The sequence below is a fragment of the Centroberyx affinis genome, unplaced genomic scaffold (assembly GCF_046629955.1).
Source record: "Centroberyx affinis isolate AG114_WGS23_722 - 3 ecotype Tasmania unplaced genomic scaffold, CSIRO-AGI_Caff_v1 ptg000660l_1, whole genome shotgun sequence".
NCBI lineage: Eukaryota > Metazoa > Chordata > Actinopteri > Beryciformes > Berycidae > Centroberyx > Centroberyx affinis.
This window is the reverse complement of record NW_027279286.1, coordinates 1-17391: the sequence shown is the minus strand read 5'-3', so window position 1 is coordinate 17391 and position 17391 is coordinate 1. Positions and strand designations below refer to the sequence as shown.

General features: G+C 42.4%; 1 protein-coding gene across 1 annotated transcript; it reads left to right on the top strand.

Annotated features, from left to right (window-relative positions):
- Nucleotides 1-242: 242 nt before the first annotated feature.
- Nucleotides 243-8208, top strand: LOC139643844 (D(4) dopamine receptor-like; the record flags this gene model as incomplete). The annotated part of the gene is made up of 3 exons (XM_071519124.1): nucleotides 243-485; nucleotides 4916-5028; nucleotides 7616-8208. Coding segments are annotated over exons 1-3 (949 nt in total), but the record flags the coding sequence as incomplete, so codon positions are not given.
- Between the last annotated feature and the right edge of the window lie 9183 nt (nucleotides 8209-17391).

Here is a 17391-nt window from a genome sequence, read left to right as displayed (position 1 = left end):
AGCGCACCAAAGTTGTGTGGAGACGCTGAAGCGCAGCGGCTGTCCGGTGCTGAAACCGCAGAGAGGAAGCGCGCGGCTCGCTAGTAGAGTGTAGTAGAGTCTCCCTGAACCATGAAACTACAAGATGGCTAGCAGAGTCCACCCTGGCCACCAGTTTGAGACTATGCCTACATGACCCCCCCTACCAAGTCCAGCTGCTTTGGCTCGGAGAGGGGAGGGAGAGCGGATCCTTGGCCGCAGAGATGCCGGCCAACCTCACCGTGTCCAGCAGCACCGAGGGAGCCTCGGCCTCCGGACACAACTTCCCAGCCCTGATCTTCGGAGTGCTGCTGACCGTGTTCATCATCTGCGGGAACCTGCTGGTGTGTCTGAGCGTCTACACCGAGAAAGCACTGAAGACTACGACCAACTACTTCATCGTCAGTCTGGCTGTGGCGGACCTGATGCTCGCTGTTCTGGTTTTGCCGCTGTTCGTCTATTCTGAGGTGAGTTTGGAGACTAGATACTATAGTCACTATAGGAATATTATAGGAATGCCATAAAGTACATTGAGGTTGATTGAGTTGTCTACCACAAACACACTTTAGGTACCTTTAGTATTTGCCAATACAGTGGACAGGATCTAGTAGTATATTATAGGACTATTATGTATATATTTTTTCCAAATCAAATGTATTGATTCAGAGCCTTGAACAAACTGGTTACAAAGTGCTTTAAAGATCAACAAAAGACAAAAATAGTTCTGACTGTAGGTTAAAGAAAGAGAGTTCTGACTGTAGGTGCTGACCAAACACTTGTTAATTATTGCACTGGTTAATTAGCAGTCAATTAGCTTTGACTGTAGGTTAAAGAACCAGAGTTGTGACTGTAGGTTAAAGAACCACAGAGCTCTGACTGTGTGTTAAAGAACCAGAGTTCTGACTGTAGTTCAATAATCACATAGCTTTGACTGCCACAGACCTGACTCTAGGTTAAAGAACCACAAGCTCCGACTGTAGGTCAAAGAACCACAGAACTCTGACTGTAGTTTAAAGTAAGAACCACCGAGCTCTGACTGTAGGTTAAAGAACCACCGAGCTGACTGTAGGTTAAAGAACCACAGAGCTGACTGTAGGTTAAAGAACCACAGAGCTGACTGTAGGTTAAAGAACCACCCAGCTGACTGTAGGTTAAAGAACCACAGAGCTGACTGTAGGTTAAAGAACCACAGAACTCTGACTGTAGGTTAAAGAACCACAGAACTCTGACTTTAGGTTAAAGAACCACAGAACTCTGACTTTAGGTTAAAGAACCACAGAGCTGACTGTAGGTTAAAGAACCACAGAGCTGACTGTAGGTTAAAGAACCACAGAACTCTGACTGTAGGTTAAAGAACCACAGAGCTGACTGTAGGTTAAAGAACCACAGAGCTGACTGTAGGTTAAAGAACCACAGAACTCTGACTGTAGGTTAAAGAACCACAGAACTCTGACTTTAGGTTAAAGAACCACAGAGCTGACTGTAGGTTAAAGAACCACAGAGCTGACTGTAGGTTAAAGAACCACAGAACTCTGACTGTAGTTAAAGAACCACAGAGCTGACTGTAGGTTAAAGAACCACAGAGCTGACTGTAGGTTAAAGAAAGAGAGTTCTGACTGTAGTTAAAGAACCACAGAACTCTGACTGTAGTTTAAGCACCATATGAAAACCACAGTGTATTATCAGCATCAACATCACTTCATTCACCAAGTACAGTACTGCATTACTATAGTAACATACAGGCCCTTCTGTTGGTATTGATACAGAAACACACTGACAACTTACTGAGTAATACTCAGTATCACAGTACTGAGTAGCACAGTAGCACTGTAAACTATTCAATACTGAGTTTCACAGTAATACTATGTAATGATGTGAGTATCACAGTAATAGTATGTAATACTGAGTTTCACAGTAATTCTATGTAATCGTATGTAATACTGAGTTTCAGAGTAATACTACATTATGTAATAGTATGTAATACTGACCCTGGATCTGAAACAGCAGCACGTCACGTTCAGGGTGAATGGGAAAGTGCAGGATGAGACAGACAGCAGACTGCATTAGAAACTGCTGATCACACACATTTACAACAAATCTGCCTCCTGATCCACTTCCTGAATCTTCACATTCAGCGTCCTATTGAAGTGAATGGCACACATCATGTTCCCAACAGTATGATAAACTAATCTGAAGGACTGCAGGCAGTTTCCACTGTCGAGGCTCAGCACTCTCTGGACTGTAAGAGAACACTAGCTCTGCCTCATAAACCACTCATAGTTATTTATTGTAATATCTATTTTGTGCCATATAAAAACTTGGATTTTGGCCTCATGTGTAAAGCTTTATCACAGTATTTATAGTCTTTAACCTTTATTTAACCAGGCAAGTTGACAAAAGAATATTTCTTATTGACAGCAGCAGTCGGGGGGGTGGCTGGTACACACACACACTCAAGGCTGGTTCATGCTTCATGCGAGGCAAGATGTGCAGGAGCATAGTGTTCACGGTTGTGGTGCAAGAAAATCCAGCTCTCCACATCTCCAACAAGGAAGAAAAAACCCATCAGAATCAGCCAGTAGTTCCTCTCTGTTCAGCTGATCCTGGAGGGGGAATTGAGGTGATGCACGACCTCACGTGTCTCCGGTGCACCGAGTAGTTTTGGCTGCAATCACTGGAGCACATTTTGACCGCATGCACTCTGTCTCGTGTGTTTCTGAATGAAGCATGAACCAGCCTTCACACTGGGAGCAGCCCAGCACAACCACTCTCTTCTACCGGTGGCCACTGGGAGCTGACCGGTTCAAATAGTCTTCTACCTAACAACCATTTCACAGACAGCGATGTGCAGGAGGAGGCCAAGTTCAACATCAGCCCACACCAACAGAACATTTTCACAATAAGACATCATGTCGAGATAAAAGTTTTGAATTGTTTTGAATTGAAATCAGAAACATATTTAGGTCCTGATTTCACGGTTCAGCGTTGCAGGCAGCAGCTCTGGACGACTACAAACGTCTCAGCTTTAATTTTGGCACTGGTTTGGTTTTCAACATCTATTTCTCTAAATGTTTGCTGGGACCTGCTGACCTGAGGGACTCACTGGGCTCTCTGCTCTGGTCTGTATGTCAGACTGCAGGTCACACGCTGTACGGAGGCTCAACCGCTAACAAACTCCAACTCAGCTGTGGACATGAACTCTGTGTGACCTCTCAGAGGGGCGTTTGGCTCGGCTGACCTCCCCAACACAACACTGTAACTCTCCCCCCCCCCCCCCCCCAGAATGACACACAGCATGAGATCCAAACCTCTTTCTTGACCATGTGAACGTGTCCAAAGAGCCTCCTAACACTCCTAACACTCCTAACCCAACAGCAGCAGTGTCACTTAGGGTTAGTCCAGTACACTGGACTACTTAGCCTGTGATTTAATCTCATAGTCAGTCTCAAAACCTCATTTTTCTCTCTCAAAAAAAAAAAGAAATGTCGGATTAGATAATTTTGCTTATTTCCAACACAACTTGTTTTGATGATCTTGTGGAATCAGCTGACATCTTGAAGAAGTGGAGTGACTTATTTCAAGATGCTGTCACTTCATAAAATTTATTTGAAAAAGCTGAGATCCATTTGAAGCAAGTGAAATTATGCTATTAAATTAGGCTGAATATGAGATGAACTTAGCGGATAAATTGACCATTTTTTGCAGTGTGGCAGCACAATCCCCATCCTGACAGTGGCGGCTGTTGGCAGAGCCCTCCTGCCCCCCCCCCCCCCCCCCCCCCCCCACTAGCCAGCCATTGGCTACCACAGCACAGAGGAACAATAGCCAACCGGACCTTACATTCCTTTCCCAGGCTCTGGTCACCGTCCCCGAGGCAAGAGGCCAGCTGACACTCTCTTCAGTGTTAAATTGTTAAATGAAAATGGCATTGCTCTATTTCAGATAAACAACGTTTCGGCCGTGTGTGTTCATCAGGGAGCGTGAGTGTGTGAACCTAACTGACCCTGACTGACAGGGTTAAGTGACCACTGCACATACTCCGAGGAAAAGGGGAAAACAGGCAAAAATGTAGACGCATTACATATAGAGTGAAGTTTTAGAAAACAATCCAGGCAGGGTATACTGAACAGGAGGAAATTCATTATTTTTGGAGAAATATGGAGTGTGGAAGTAATTCCTAATGAAGACTTTTTTAATATTATTAAAGAATTTCATTGGATTTAGGTGGTTCTAGATGGACTGCAAGGAAGGAATAGGAAGGAAAGTAGGCAGGCAGAAAGGAAGGGAGGACGGAAGGAAAAACTTTCCACATATCATTTTGAAACAGAAGTCCTTATTCATCAAATGTTCCCTAGATAAAAGTATTTCTATGAGTCTATAAATGCTCTTTGATATGCAAATGTTGTACTTTTTTAAGCTATGTGTACACACAAGAATGATAAATTGTATTAAATGAATATGATTGCTTTTAGGAGAAACACAACTATTATGTTACATGTTATTATGTTAATAATGTGCAGCAGGGTATTCTAATGGTTACAGAGACAGGGACTTTTTTTATGTATAATGTATAATATAATGTGTATATGTGTATGTATGTATAATATAATTAGTAAAAGTCTGACTATATACTGTATAATGTTATTAGTAAAAAGTCAGAAGATCAGATAGATCAGAGCCATAAAAGGTTAAAAAACAGATTGTTTTTGTGTGTGACACTAACATAACACTTCTTGTGTTGAATACATTGTTCCCTGATGGAGGTTTGTTCACTTTAAAAGAGATTATTCCATGATTTCTTTGGATTTATTCATGCATTGTGATGAAAATATCGTATACGTTTCAGCTGAAGTGAATCACAGTGAGGTGTTCGCTGACTGTTCCTCTGTGCTGTCAGTTCCAGGACGGCGTGTGGACGCTCAACATGACCGTGTGCGACGGCCTGATGACCATGGACGTGATGCTGTGCACGGCCTCCATCTTCAACCTCTGCGCCATCAGCATCGACAGGTTGGTCCCCCGTCCCTCGTGACCCGTAATTTGACCCAGATTCTGTTTGTCCATCAAAACGCAGCCCACAGTTTACAGCTAGTTTCTTGTAATGCCTTGTACTGGATTTGAGAATTGATCTTTGCATTCAATATAAAAGAGTCTTTGGAGAACGCAGGTCTGACTGCAACCCAGTAAACCCAGTATACCTGAAAGCTCATTCCTGGAAGAATTATGGAGCAAATTCTCTCTAGTCCGCCCAAGGTAAAGTGCAGCAATAACTCTCTGACACCACGACAAAACCAGAGCTGTAATCTCAGCCGGGTCAGGGTCTTCTGCTCAAATAAACCTTAACCCTGACCCCTCTGTTCGAAGGTTTTTGAACAAAAAATACAAATAAAAATGTGCATGTGGGTTTTCAGTAGGCGCTCCTCTCCCAAAGCTCTTGCTTCGACATCGCAATCGCAGGGGAGACGGTCCTGTCCGTACCTCCTGCCAGACCAGCTCACACAGCCTGAACAGTCTGCTCAGATCGGGAAATATGATGATGCTCCAGCAGATGACCTTTTATCTTTTCTCCTGTAAGAGCACTGTCTCCAAGAGAAGACAAATAAGAGCAGACAGCAATTTAAAGCCCAAACGATGGATGTGTCTGCCATGATAAACTGCCAGCATTGCCCTGGGGTCATTAGTTTGGTACAATTTGATTATCCTCTTTCATTGCTTGAAGTTGAAGGATGAAAGTGTGACCTGAATTTCTAGAGCCTGTCCTGAAATTTGATGTCTTGAGTACAGAAAATATTATTACATCAGAGAAAAATGGATGCATCGGAGGTAACTTGTACTAATGGTTATGATGCAAACCTTTTCAGAGGTTTCAAAGCAGGCTGCAGCAGTGGAGGCACTATATGAACTCAATGTAATGTACCAAACAAACTGGTCAGTAAGCAAATCCTATACGTCTCAGTACAAATGTCATGTTCATCAAAACGCTCAGTTCATATGTAACTTCTCCTATGACCTAAGATTGAAATTTGACATTGAAAATCAGGGTCTTCTCCTGCATTTCTACATCATTTTTCCAACAGACTGGATCAAGTTAAGTCAAGTTTGTTTATTTATATAGCCCTTTATCACAAGCATGTCTCAGAGGACTTTACAGAGAATGAGCCTAGCTAGATCCAGCTAAACATAATCTGTGGTGAACAAAAATATATAGGACAAGCATAGCGAAAAGCACAAGAGCAGATTTTAGCAAGACAAACAATCTATCTATTCTATAGCCTGACCTACCCGGCTCCCACAGCCTTAGACCCTAATGCACACAAGGAAAAACTCCCAAGGGAAACCTTAGTAGGAAAAACTTGGAAGAAACCTTGGGCAGGCTGAGGCAAAGAGGGATCCCCCCCACCCCCCACCCCGCTCCCCCCCTCCCCCGGGGCGGCTCAGCGCGCAGAGGCTGTAGAGGCAGGTCACTGTTCTGGTATTTCTGGAGGTTTTTTTGGGTTATAAATGACTAATTCAACAAAGCATCTCTGATGGGAGGAGCCTACTTGATAAGCCCAGTGACGCACCTGCTGTCACTCACCTTCCTTTCCTCTAAAACCCAACCCAGGTCTCTGTAGACTCGTCTAATTTACTGACATTAGTCAGTGTTTCTCAACCTTTTCAGCTCGTGAGCCCCAAAACGAAGCAATGTATAATCATGGCCCCTTGCTGCAGGTGGTGACAGAGAATGACCTTTGACACCAAATGATGATTTTTTTCCTCCTTTTCAGTCCATTTTATTTAATTAGTTATTTGAAGAACCCCCCCAGGTTACACTTTCTATGAAGCCAGTGTCTATAATACATTATAATCATACTTGTAACACATTATAATGCCATCATAATGCATTATAAGTATAGTTATAATCATGCATAGACAGTTATAATGTTTTATAACATTATAAACACATTACTTACAATCTGTTATAAAGCTTTTTCATTACCACTTAAATGAAAAAGCTTTATAACAGATTATGCATGATTATAACTATACCTATAATGCATTATGATGGCATTATAATGTGTTATAAGTATGATTATAATGTATTATAGACACTGGCTTCATAGAAAGTGTTACCGAACCCTACATACTGCAAATAATCACTATTTCACAAGAAATCACAAAGATTAAAGACAATGATACATTTGCATATTACAAATATCAGTTTTGAAATTCCATGAATCATCGTGTAACTGCTCCCAGAGTCTAGTGACCGCATGTTGAGAGCCGCTGGTATGAGTGATAGAAGTGATAGTTGCATCAGGTAATGTGTGTTAAAAAAATACATAATGTTGGTGATCTAGAAATTTACGCCTTTTCTCTCTTCTTTTTTTTTTGTGGCATTTTTGCCTTTATTAAATAGCTCAAAGTTGAGAGAGACAGGAAAGACTAGGAGAGAAAGGGGGGATGACATGTGACAAAGGTCGCAGGTCGGATTCAAATCGTGTAACCGCTCCCAAAATCTAGTGACCGCATGTTAAGAGCCGCTGGTATGAGTGATAGAAGTGATAGTTGCATCAGGTAATGCGTATTAAAAAAAAAACACTGTGTGCTGTTGCAGGTTCATCGCCGTGTCGATCCCCCTCAACTACAACCGGAAACACGTGGACCAGCGGCAGATCGTCCTGCTGTCCGCCACCTGGATCCTGGCCTTAGCCGTGGCCTCGCCCGTCATGTTCGGCATCAACGCCGTGCCCGACCGCGACCCCAGCGAGTGCAAACTGGAGAACAACGACTACGTCCTCTACTCCTCCGTCTGCTCCTTCTTCATCCCCTGTCCCATCATGCTCCTGCTCTACTGCGGGATGTTCCGGGGCCTGCGGCGCTGGGAGGAGGCGCGCAAAGCCAAGCTGAGGAGCAGCATCCAGGCCTGCCGAAAGTTCCAGGAGGCCGCCGCCTCGCTGCCCCCGCTGGCCTCGCTGCCTCCCCCGCTGCCGCCCATCATAGAGCGGGAGCTGACGGACAACACCCCCGAGGAGCCGGACCGCTACCCGTCGCCCGACTGCCCCTACCCCCCCTCGCACTATAAGGACGGCCCCGTGCGGGCGGTGTCCTTCGCGGAGATCAAGTACACCCCCGACCCGAACAAGAAGAAGAGGGCGAAGATCAACAGCCGAGAGAGGAAAGCCATGAAGGTGCTTCCTGTCGTAGTGGGTGAGTCCATCGCTCCTTCTTTAGCTCGCTCTTCAACCATGGCTCACTGTCCTCATTAATGTCACATGGAAACACTTCATACCAACCTCTGTCCTACCTTCCTCCTCTTCTTCTCCTCTGTGCTCCTCCCTCCTGCTCTGCCTGTTTCTTATTTCTATACTTAGCACTTCTCTATCATACATGGATATTCTGTTTTTTGGGGGCGTTTTCGCCTTTATTCGATAGTTGAAAGTATAGATAGACAGGAAAGAGGAGAAAGGGGGATGACATGCAATGACATTTGTTATTTGACTTTGGCAAATAATGGTCATGACTGTGTTGTGTTAGATGTAGGCTTCCGCTCAAGCAAACACATTTTAGTAGGGATTGGGACGATATATCGAAATTCAATATATCGCAATACAAAAATGAATTCATATGGCGGGGCAGAAAAATGAATCGCAGTATTAGCTCCATTTTATTCTGCTAGAAATGAATCACAATGTTAGGGTGTTTTCACACCTGCGCTTTTAGCCCGGTTAAATCGGACTCTGGTTCGTTTTCCCCCTTGGTGCGATTCGTTTGGACAGGTGTGAACACAGTAATCGCACTCGGGTGCGGACCAAAACAACCACACCGAGACCCTTCAGAGGAGGCGGTCTCGGTCCGGTCCCAAACGAACTCTGGAGCGGTTCGTTTGTGGTGGGAACGTGATCCGACCTCGATCCGACCCAACTACCAGGTGTACTCAATTTACTCCGCAAGTTATACCTGCTATACCTGTAGCCAGGTATAGCAGGTATAGCAGGTATAGCAGGTACAGCAGGTATAGCAGGTATAGCAGGTATAGCAGGTACTGTACAGCAGGTATAGCAGGTATAGCAGGTACAGCAGGTATAGCAGGTATAGCAGGTACTGTACAGCAGGTATAGCAGGTATAGCAGGTACAGCAGGTACAGCAGGTATAGCAGGTACTGTACAGCAGGTATAGCAGGTACAGCAGGTACAGCAGGTATAGCAGGTATAGCAGGTATAGCATTTTCAAGACGTTTCCTTGAAGTACATTCAGCATTCTGCTGGTACAGTTTTTCCTGGTATATTGCCCAGATAATTACAACAGTTATGAGCAAATGCCAACTCTGCCGTTGCTCCATGTTGCATAGCAATGTGCACTAGTCCAGAACACAGGACCTTCTTCCTGTATTTACTTTCTTGCTCCCGCCCCAGACACATCTGACCAATAAGCGGAGTGAACGTTCTCACGTGGTTTGTAGTGATGCATTTTGGTTCGCTTGGATTTTTCTCCGTGTGAAAAGAAACCGAACCAAGGGGAAAACGCTCCAAGTTTACAAACTCATCAACTGATTCGGACCAGAGCAAACCAACTATAGGTGTGAAAACGCCCTTAGTTACATTTCACTCTGCTATAGTAATCACAAATGAGACTCTTGACCATCACAGTTTCACAAGCTCTCCATCCAAATTATATTATTGTCACTTTGTAATGACATTTTTAAATTGTTGTTTACATTCTAGCAGCCAATGGCATCGCTAGAAAGATTTGTGCCTCAGAAATAAACATAATTCTGCACAGTCAGACTTTGTTGTCACTGAACTTTTATTTATTACATTGTATCGTGGTTTTATCGGATCGTGAACCACAGGTCGCGTATCGAATCGTATTGTGAGATCAGCAGATCCCTTAATGAAGAGAGCTGGCAGATCTCAACACAGAACAGTGTGATTTAAAGGTAGAACAACATGCTTCAGGCCGCACCCCTCCTGCTCGCCGAGGTCCTGCCTGTGACCCCAATCTGTTCCGAAATTTCGTGAATCCCACCGATGGAGGCCGCGGCAATAAAAGAGCAACAAATCAATCAAAACAGTGAGGCACGCAGACAAATTCAATCGCCGCTGCATGCATACATCAGCCTGTGACCTCCAGAAAAAAACACCAAGGGCTTAGCCGACATAACTCACTGACAGGGTTTCTGGTAGTTGGAGCTCTTATTTATATCCAGGAGGGACAGCAGCCTGCTTCCCTTGGTGGGTTTTCTTCACAGCAGAGGAGAAACAGGAGAGAAGGAAGGTGTTGCTCAGATGAGGAACGCTGCATAGTAGGACCGGGCCGATCTGCTGATCTCACGATGGAAGGAGAGCTTGTGAAACTGTGATGGTCAAGCGTCTCCTTTGTGATTACTACAGCAGAATAACATGGAGCTGATATCACCATTCATTTTTCTGCCCCACAAAATGTATTGTCCCATTTTTGTATTGCGATATATTGAATTTCGATATATCGTCCCGTCCATACTGCATAGGCTTCAAACATGTTCACTGGAGCCAGTGGTGGAAAGTAACTAAGTACATTTACTCAAGTACTGTACTTAAGTGCAATTTTGAGGTACTTGTACTTTACTTGAGTATTTCCATTTTATGCTACTTTGTACTTATACTCCACTACATTTTAGAGGGAAATATTGTACTTTTTACTCCATTACATTTATTTCACAGCTATAGTTACTAGATACTTTTCAGATCAATATTTTATATTTAAAACATTTGATCATCTTTATAAAATAACTATAAAATATCATTGTTATAGATTAGACTACCCAAAAGTATAGCTAAATTGTTAAGATTAGCTTCACATTGACAACTTTAAAATGCTGCTTACATGTACATGTATGTCAATAAATCAGTATTAATATTCCAATATTTAATAATTTATGAAAAATATAACTCTCTAAATGGGGACAGTTTGCATAATGAGTACGTTTACTTTGATACTCTAAGTACATTTTTCTGCCAATACTTATGTACTTTTACTGAAGTAAGATTTTGAATGCAGGACTTTTACTTGTAATGGAGTATCTTTACATTGTTGTATTGCTACTTTTACTGAAGTAAAAGATCTCAGTACTTCTTCCACCACTGACTGGAGCTGCTCATTGGAAATATGGGGAATCCATATATGTAGAAAACCAACGTGTTGTGGCCCCACTCTGCCTTCTTCAGGCTGCAGAGGACAGTGAAACACACAGGAGGCTGCAGACACAGGTGTGTTTAATTAGACAGAGACTGACTGCTTCTCCAATCAGCCTGCAATTAGGTCTTTGGAGGGAATCGATCCGGAGCCAGCGAGGCTACATGTGGTTCCAGGTGGGAAACCCTCTGACACTAACCCTCTGACATGGAGAGGAGAGGCCGGCCTATTAATAGATCCCATTGTGGTTCTAATGCGTAGATGTGGTACCCTTTAGCCCACTTTGGCTAATCTTCCAGCTCCCTAATCTTAAATCCAATTATTACGCAAGACTCTGCCCAGCGGCTGTCAGGCTCGGGGGTTGCACTGATCTCTCCCTGCTCTCGCTCTGGCCGGTCCTGAACACGATGCTGGCAGGGAGCGATGAGACACAGCCAAAATAAAATCTCTATTGACATTTATTCTCAAGAAACCCTTTAGATTAGAGCCTGCTAATTATGGTGCAACTAGTTTGTAATTGGGGTAGTAATTACAGGTACAATTCTGTAGTTACAGCATAACAAAACAAGAAGTCCAGGAATTAGGGGTAACAATTTGAGATTTATAAGGTAGTTATGGTGTAATTATTTTCATATTTAATGCATACTTAAATAATAATTACAAAACGAATGTTATCGGTGCTTGTCCCGTGTAGTTATGGAGTAAGTACAAGGTGTGTGAGCTGTGGAAACTAGGTGTTTTACAACTTGTCTTAATGATCTCCCTTCATTAGCACCCCGTAATTACAAACTACTTACACTGTAATTAGCGGCCTGTAATCTAAAGCAATACCAAACTTTCATATTCAGTATGTGAGTTGACTGAACTACTTCCTGGAAAACTTGTCAGACAGTACACATGCATTAGTAACTGTTGTAAAAAAAAAAAGCCATAATACTCTTGAGGACGTTCTTTACTTTCTGTCATGAGTGTGACTGTGATGCAGCTGAGGCTAAAACTGTTTTAAAAGAAGGAAAACAGTCTGAAGCTGCCAAGTAGATGATAATATGTCTTCAGTATATGCAGGACATGATAAAGATGAAGAAGACTCAGTGCCTGATTCCATGGTTTCGCCAAAAATGATTTCTAGAAAGCAGCAGGACCTTCAGACCTGGTGACCTGCCAGAGTTACTGTGACTTACCAGCCACTTGTCAGCATTCAGCCATTAAGATACAGAAGTGCACACACACACACACACACACACACACACACAGACACACACACACACACACACACACACACACAGCTATGAGCGAATTGCTGAAAGTGAAGAATTCTGAGCAAAACCAGTGAAGTGGGACAGAGAGGAGAGCACAGCCTGACTGACAGAGCTTCACTTCTTTAACGTTTCTCAGAGGCAGAGCTGCTCTGAAGGCAAAAATATGGTTGAACTAAACCTTAAATAATCTCATTGCTTGAATTAAACTCCAATGTGCTTGGGGCGCCCCGAATCCGGCCCACGGTCATTTGCTGCATGTCCTCCCCTCTCTCTCTCTCCCATACATTCCTGTCTCTCTCTCACACTCTTTCTATCAGTAAAGCATAAAATGCCTAAAATAAACCTTACCAAAAAAAAAAAAAAAAAAACTTCAATGGGAGGAGCTGCCTAACAAACTTGTCAAATAAGGAACTCTGGTCAAATACACAGAATTTGAATGGCAATGAGTTGTTGTTTTTGTTTTTTTTTAACTCAAGACCATGGTATTCATGATGCTGGAAGGTCTGAGGAAGGTTTGAACCTGGAAGGACAGCTAGGCTAACTAGTTAACCTAGATAACTCAGTATGGCTAGATTGTATTTTTTAAGTTAGCAGTGGAGCGTTCAGGCTGGTTCTTTGGCTCCGCCCACTGAGGTTTAACTCAACCAATGAGATTATTTCTGCCTCCAGAGCAGCTCTGCCTCTGAGAAATGTTTGAATAAATAAAACTCCAGTCTGCTTCAGGCAGCAGGAGGCGGAGGAAAGGGAAAGTCCTTTCTAAATTTATCCTGAGTCCTGTGAGCTTCCCACTCACTTTACTCATTTATACCTGAGGCCGTCACCCAGAGAGGCTCACAGTGGGGGAGCAGGAGGGTGCGGTGTGTTGCTCAAGGGAACTTCAGCAGGACGCACGCTGCTGACGGACAGCTTGGATCAAACTGTAACTACTGCAGCAGCTGCCACCTCCTATAAACCACAGTGAAGAGCGTAAGCAGATTAGTCCTCATCAGTGAGTCCAGAGGATCAGTGCAGCAGCGAGCCTCAGCCTGTTCAGCTCTGTCAAGTATATTGATCAAGTGATATGATGATCAGAGGCGAGGACACTGACTAACTGACCGTTTGGATGGAGAATAAGAGAATGGTTTTGCTTTGGTTTGATAGTTGCTCTGCATATTTCTGCCATTCACATTCCAGTGAAAAAACAAGGCTTGTGTGCTGCGTTCTGCATGTTGAAGCCTCTCCAGCACTCTGGGGGGCGCTGAGTAAAAACCAGTGAGGAGCAGTGGTGGAAGAAGTACTCAGATCTTTTACTTAAGTAAAAGTAGAAATACCACAGTATAAAAATACTCTGTTACAAGTAAAAGTCCTGCAAGTAAAAGTACAAAAGTATTAGCAACAAAAGTAAAAGTACTCATTATGCAGAATGGCCCATTTCAGAATAATACAGTATATATTAAATTATTGAATTATAATTATTGATGCATTAATGTGTAAGCATCACTTTAATGTTGCAGCTGGAAAAGGTGGGGCTGATTTCCACTACTTTATATACTGCTGGGTATCTTACAGTAATCTATAATAATACATCACAGTTTATTAGTTGATTATATTTTGTATTAATAATCTGAATCTGCAAAGTAACTAGTAACTTAAGTTATCAAATAAAGGTAGTGGAGTAAAAAGTACAATATTTCCCTCTGAAATGTAGTAGCATGGAGTAGAAGTATAAAGTAGCATAAAATGGTAATACTCAAGTAAAGTACAAGTACCTCAGAATTGTACTTAGGTACAGTATTCGAGTAAATGTACTTAGTTACTCTCCACCTTTACTTCTGTCTGCAGCTACTACTCACTCAGTACATGTCAAGTGGGGCTGAAAGATATTGACAAACAATCTAATTGCAATTAATTGGCAGAATATTGCAATTGCGATTTAAACTGTGAACATATCATGTTTTTCTTGTCATACATTTTTAGAACTTTATAGAAGAGTGAGAAAAGTTGATTTTGTTAAAAAATAAATAGATGTCAGTGTGCAGGATTTACTGATTTTGAGTCTGATGAAAGGTTTTCACCAGTATTGTACTGATTCATGGACCAAAGAAAACACCTTGGTTAGAAATCCATTTTGGACGCTCCTCTCTCTTGAGTAGTTCATTGCAGCCTCTATGATTTGGAAACTGCAGAAGTTCATATTGCAATTTTGTTTTTTTTGTTTTTTTTTGATTAATTGTTCAGCTCTAATGTCAAGGCAGGCCGGGGTGCGAGTGAATAACACGAGCGACACCTTTCAAGGTTGATTTTTGCAATAAAATATATAATGTAAGTTACTGATTTTTTCTGATGGTGTGGATTATTAAACTGAGGGGAAGAATTGATTGAGCTTTTCCCCCATTTTTGAAATAATGACAACATTACAAAGATGGTGGATGGACTACAGCCGCCTGCTGTGAAGCCATTGGCTCTGTGTTGAAAGATCAGCAACTGGGGGTTCAAGGTTTAGTCAGTTTATTTGAATGCCACATGGGGCATGACTGTGAAAAAACACTGTCTCCAAACTCAGTGTCTTCCTTTCATATCTAGAACAAAACAAACACAACAAGAAAGAAGCTCCGTTCTGCAGCAGACTGTCTCACCATGTAAAGACACTAGCCTTCAGTGCAGAGCCTCACACTGGACTGTGGCTGTCAGGAAAATCAACAGTATGTGTCAAACAGGAGCGTCTTTTATAAGAAGTTCTCACTCACAAATATTGTGCTATGATCACATTTTCTTTCTTATCTCTGTGCATCGGCAGGCCCCACAGCCCCTACAGGACTTGTCAAATGTTCCTTTAGAACAATACACAGATCAGCTAAGCAATTACAATTATAAACTACAAGCAATCCTTCAATTCTCAGTATAGGTTTGTGGATCCCGTCAGAGCAGAGAATCTACTCACTGGAGTTCCTCTCAATTCCTGTTGGGATCCTGTTCGTGATGTAAATAGAATAATTTTCTAAAATAAAACCCACTAAATAATAACAATAAAAATAAAGTTAATTAAAGAGCTAAGAGAATAGAAAACAAAAATAGGCTAAAATAGAATAAGACAGGTATAAAATACAAGAATAAAAGTTACAGTGCAGTGTAAGAAATTAATAATTATTTGATTTAATAAAAGGCAACGGCAAACAGAAAAGTCTTCAGCCTTGATTTAAAAGAACTGAGAGTTGCAGCAGACCTGCAGTTTTCTGGGAGTTTGTTCAGATATGTGGAGCATAAAAACTCAACGCTGCTTCTCCATGTTTAGTTTTGACTCTGGGGACAGAAAGCAAACCTGTCCCAGAGGACCTGAGAGGTCTGGATGGTTAGGATAGCACACAGCATACATGATAAAAGACAGCACATCTCTGTTGTTTGGTCCCAGCAGACTAAGACCCGGGTCTGCTGGGAGGGAAACCTGCAAAACCAGAGCAGCAGCATCAGCAGTATGAGCATGAAGAGAGTCTCTGCCTGCGCATCACTAGCTGCAGCTATCCCAAATTACACACACACACACACACACACACACACACACACACACACACACACACACACACACATACAAGAGAGCAAGGAAAATTAAATTGGTAACACTTTACAATAAGGGTCACTAAGTTAAGGGTTAGTTAATGCTTAATAAGCATTAACTAACCCTTAAGTAACAGTTAATTAATGTGTAATTTACTAATGTGTTCATGTTAACTAAGGTATTAATTTATACATTATTTAATAGTTTATAAAGATGACTATTGAATAATGTATAAATCAATACCTTGGTTAACATGAACACCATTAGTAAATGATTACCAGACACATTAGTTAACTGTTAATTAAGGGTTAGTTAATGCTTATTAAGCATTAACTAACCCTTAACTTAGTGACCCTTATTGTGAAGTGTTACCATTAAATTTATAATCATAAATGCCACCTACTGCTATATGACCATGCTAGTTCCCAGTTTGCTTGTTTAAATCAACATGCAGCTGAGAGGCAGTCAGCCTGAAAAGCAGCTGTTACCCACCAGACACATCGAGGAGAGACAAGACTGCAGCTACAGGATCGTTATGTTTCTCTCTTTTTTCAAATGACTAACAAAACTCTATTGTCATAAACACAAATAAATAACCAAACAAATAACACAATTTACTTTGCCTTGTAGCCATCATTTAATATGAAAAGACATTCATATTCATGCTCTCAAAAGGATTTTTCTCAGCCAAACATGAACCAAAATAAACTGGAGCACCGATCAACAAAATCAATTCCCTGTGCAGGAGACCAGGGGAATTTGACAAATTCCCCTGGTCTCACCTACCAGTCCCAACCCATCCAGGAGACATCAAGGGCTTGCGACATCAACAACTTTGAAGTAACGGTTCAAAGACCGGGACAGAGCAGGCAAAGATGAAATCTAACAGCCTCAGACACCATGTGGCACCATGTGGCCGAGCTGTGGCGGCCGAGGAAGTGTCCGACGTATTTTTCTCCTCGGTCAGGTCGATGCTTTGCACGTTGACCCCAGGTGATGACAGGCAGGACAAGAAACTAACTTTTCATCTGCCACTTTCACTGGTTTTGTGCCAGATGGATTTCCAGAAGAGAAGAGGGCCTCAGATGATGTCTGGTTACCTTCCAAACTGATGGAGAATCCACAGCGACCAGCCACAGCGGTTTGTCTGGTGTCTGTCTGCTGGTCCTGTCTGTATGAAAGGCATTATCTGGTGACAATATATCTATTCTAAATAAGTGCGGGTGACCATCGTAGCATTTTCAAACCTATAATCATAAATGCCACCTACTGCTATATGACCATGCTAGTTCCCAGTTTGCTTGTTTAAATCAACATGCAGCTGAGAGGCAGTCAGCCTGAAAAGCAGCTGTTACCCACCAGACACATCGAGGAGAGACAAGACTGCAGCTACAGGATCGTTATGTTTCTCTCTTTTTTCAAATGAC